Raw genomic sequence first — 4,033 nt, forward strand, 5'->3', positions numbered from 1 at the left:
TTATATTATATTATATTCCAAACATGCAGTTGCTTGCTGTTACATTAAAAAGGGACATGTGCAAAATCCACTTTTTTAGCTGTTAAATACATTTTGTTGTGTACTTTGGAGTCTCTAGGACAGAACTTCAACTCTATCAGATAACGCTTAAATATTTTAATTGTAAAATACATTTACAACTTGATTGTAGACTGATATGAGCATCTCAACCATCACAACTTCCTGAAAATGTCCCTCTTYATGTCTTTTAGAGTGATGTGACCTGACTGGCCACAGAGACCATAGAGTGGGGCTGAARGTGAATAAGCAGCAGCAAACCACAGTGGTAGATATGACAAATGTAGCAGGAAGTTCTGCAGTGAATTTATATCATCCAGACTGACAAAGTGATGGGTGGATGTGAGGTGTAAACCCTTCCTGTCACTCAGTCTTTCTTTTCTTTCTATCATTCAAATAAGATATAGCAAATTAAAACATTTACTTTTTAGTGCTTTAAAATAAATCTCAATTGTCACACAGATGTTTTATAGGCTGCTTGTTTCCCAAACCAAGAATTTACAAATAAACTCAAATTAATTCATGCGAAAGCTTCAAATTGTGAAAGATCTCTCAATTTTAATAGATAAAAATTCACATCAGAGTTAAAAAATGTTCCAGTTCATTTGTTAGAAAAAGAAATGAACAAACATTCAAAACATTTATTGCACAAATTGTATTCACATCATTCAAACACATAGCTCCATAAGTCTTTTTGTCAAACTGTTTTATGGTTTCAGTTTTTCTAAGAAGAGAAGAGAAGAGAATTAACCTCTGACCTTTTTTTCAAGGTAGATCCGCTTTGGTCAAATAAACACAAAATTGCTTCACAGACACAGTTGTGAATGTCTTAGTAAATGAAACCACATGATTTCCTTTTTTTTTTCTTTTTTTTTTCTTTTACACAGAATGGGCTCTGAGCTTGTGAGAAGACCTTCTCATACTTTGTATATTTTCAATACATCAACTTACAGCTGCAGTACTTGGTTCATATTTTCCTTTAAAAGTCAGAAAAGCATTTTACAACAAATCCGAACAAACRAAATTGTTGAATTCAGTTTTTTTTTCTGCATTGAAGAAAAAAGATTTCAAACACACGTGTCATTTTTAACAGTTAAAAATATTTGATTTTACTCTGGACAGAATGAGTGATGCTTTTATAATTTCAGATAGAACATTTAAAGATTATATAAAATTGATACCACATATCAAAGCTTTTTTTTTTTTTTACAAACAATCTATGTACAGATAATGTTTCTATAAACAGTGGTCTGAAACTGATGAGTGAGTTGTTCTTCAGTGACCTATCTTTTCTGCTGAAGAAAGGATCATTTTTTTCTTTTTTGCTGTGGATATTTATAGTTTAGCATTAAAAAAACGTTTTTATACAAATATGATTGGAAAATGAGCAGTTTTGAAGTCTATGTTTCTAAATGTGTGTGGAGGCTCTGGTGTCCACTGAGCTGGATCTGGACAGGTACCGGCTGATGGTGGGACCTTCCTCTCCCATGGCGTTCTCCATCTTCGACAGAACGGAGCTCTTGAGCGTCTTCTTGAAGTCGTTGCCCATAAAAACGTAAAGCACGGGATTGAGGAAGCTGTTGGCYGTGGCTAAAATCATGCCCACTTTGAGTCCAGTCGTCAGGAGCTCCAGGTTATATTTGTGGTGGTTCAGCTCCATCAGAATGAAGACGTGGTACGGCAGCCAGCACATGAAGAAAGTAGCTATGAGGGCGGTCATCACTTTGAAWGGTTTGGAGGACTTTGTCATCCTGTTGTTTCGAAGTTTGAGGATAATGATAGTGTAGCAGAAGATGATGAAGATGAAAGGAATGAGAAAGCCTACGACGAAGCGGCTCATTGCAATAACCCGGTGACCATTTGGGTATGATGTGTAATTATTGTAGCAGACTGTGTGACCCATTTGAGTGCCTGTATCTCTAAAGATAATCGACGGAATGCTCATCACGATGGCGAGAAGCCAAGACAAAATGACAACTACTGATGCTTTCTGAAGAGTGCGGTGGTTCTGGGCCCAAACCGGAAACACAACTGACACGCAGCGGTCTACGCTGATGACGACGAGGAGGAAGATGCTGCTGAACATGTTGAGGAACATCACTGAGGATGTGAATTTGCACATGTAGAGGCCGAAGATCCACTCCTCCATCACCATGGCGGTGATGCTGATCGGKAGGAAGGCGCAGAAGAGGAAGTCGGAGATGGCGAGGCTCAGGTACCACGTGGTGTTGACCGTCTTCTTCATCTTGAAGCCAGAGATCCAGATGACCAAACCGTTCCCAAAGAAGCCCAGCAGGAAAATGACCACAGTGATTGCAATCAGAAACACACACATGCCGTCGCCTAAACAGGTTTGGCCRGGTTGTTGTGTGCCCACCTCAGATAGAGTGGTGTTGGCGGGTTCTTCGTAGTCATAGTCAATAATATAATCATCATCCATTTCCATTTTAACCTTCAGAGAAATGAGATGTTTCTGTAAACAAACAAAGCAAAAAATTAAAAATTAAAAAGTAAATAAACAGAATTTAATTACACGAAGCATAATTTTTCAACAAGTTCAGTAAACCGATATCTTTAGGGTAAATGATGTTCGGTGTCAGATAAGATTGTTTAACTAAACCTTACCTGCAGCTCAGTCAGTCCTCTGCTGTTGACTCAGTTGTGGTCTGAGCTGATGTCGACTGCTTCCTTTAGATGTGTTAAGAGTTTACAATCAGCTGACTGGGAGGTCTCTTCACATCTMCATCCCCTAATTTCACAACTGCATTCTGAAGTCTTTAACTCGGTGAAGCATTTTTGTGTTTATTTGTGGGTAAATTTGTTTGTGGCCGTTTTCTTTCTGTTTCCCATGAAAAGATTTTAGTTAAATTTACCCGAAAACAATTACTAAAATTCTTTTTTGAAGATAATCCCAGCTCTCAAAACGATGTTGTCTTATCAGCTTTCAGTCATGCTATTTGCAAATATTAGATAGTGCTAATGTAGCAGCGTGTTCTTTTCCCTGCCTGTGAAAACAAGMTGTGAAGTTATTAGACACAGCTTGATAATGTTCAGCGGCAGCAGCGGAAAACTAAAACCAAAGTGCTCACGTAACTTTGATGCTTGATCAAATTGTTGCCTATAAATATATCTGGTTTTCAGTCCAGATGTTTGCTGCAACACATGAGATGCAACAGCTGTTGGAAATAGGGCAGCTATTATTTCTGACTGAGCTGGTCGTCTGTGGTTTCCTCACTTCGTATAGAGACAACAAAARCCAAGGTGTAGAAGGATCTGTCTGCTGTGTTCTTTGTGTTCTGTGAGGAAGAGGAAGCAGGAGCAGTTTCAGGAGGAAGAAACACATAAAGCGTTGACTCATGCTGGCAAATGAACGAGTGAGGAAAATAACTTCTCAAAAAATGAGGTGAAGGAAAGAAAAGATGAGCCGTACAAAACASTAACACACAGGGTTTTAGTTCCAAATTCAATCCCAAGTGTTTCCCTGTAAAATAGGTGCATGCATTTCATTCCTAAGGCCTCCCTAACACATAGTATTTATGATTTTTTTTTTGTTATTTTATGTTGATTGTTTTTGTGAAAATGTAGGTTTTGTACTTAGCAAAAGTTGTTGASGGTGGGAAATCGCATAGTCTAAATTTCCACAAAACCTTTATTCTGACCTACTAACACACATGAAAAATATGAATAACCTGAAGCACTCGGAGAGTGCAAACCTCAACCAAGACCAATTTCCCCATCCTGTAATACAGTAAATGCGCAAAAGCAGAGATGGAAACACATTTACCGATAAAGTTCTGACGTAGCAGTTTAGTTGAATAGCCCTAATTTAGGAGCTTAATCCGACACCAGTTTGACGATGAAAAACGTTGGGTCTCAGGTTTTGATGTCTGATGTGATTCTCCGGAACTGTCAGGACATATGGACACTTTAACCCCACCTCCTTTTTTTAAACAAACTGTTCTGGTCACTTTTGCAC

General features: G+C 38.2%; 1 protein-coding gene across 1 annotated transcript; it reads right to left on the minus strand.

The window, feature by feature from the left end:
• Positions 1-595: 595 nt before the first annotated feature.
• cmklr1 (chemokine-like receptor 1) lies at positions 596-2,722 on the minus strand. The gene is made up of 2 exons (XM_014014344.1): positions 2,683-2,722; positions 596-2,530 (listed from the first exon to the last, which is right to left on the minus strand). Exon 2 carries the CDS (start codon positions 2,501-2,503, stop codon positions 1,466-1,468), a length of 1,038 nt encoding a protein of 345 aa, XP_013869798.1. The 5' UTR covers positions 2,504-2,530; positions 2,683-2,722; the 3' UTR covers positions 596-1,465.
• Positions 2,723-4,033: the final 1,311 nt, after the last annotated feature.

This window comes from Austrofundulus limnaeus, unplaced genomic scaffold (genome assembly GCF_001266775.1).
Source record: "Austrofundulus limnaeus strain Quisiro unplaced genomic scaffold, Austrofundulus_limnaeus-1.0 Scaffold114, whole genome shotgun sequence".
In the NCBI taxonomy this organism is placed as follows: Eukaryota; Metazoa; Chordata; class Actinopteri; order Cyprinodontiformes; family Rivulidae; genus Austrofundulus; species Austrofundulus limnaeus.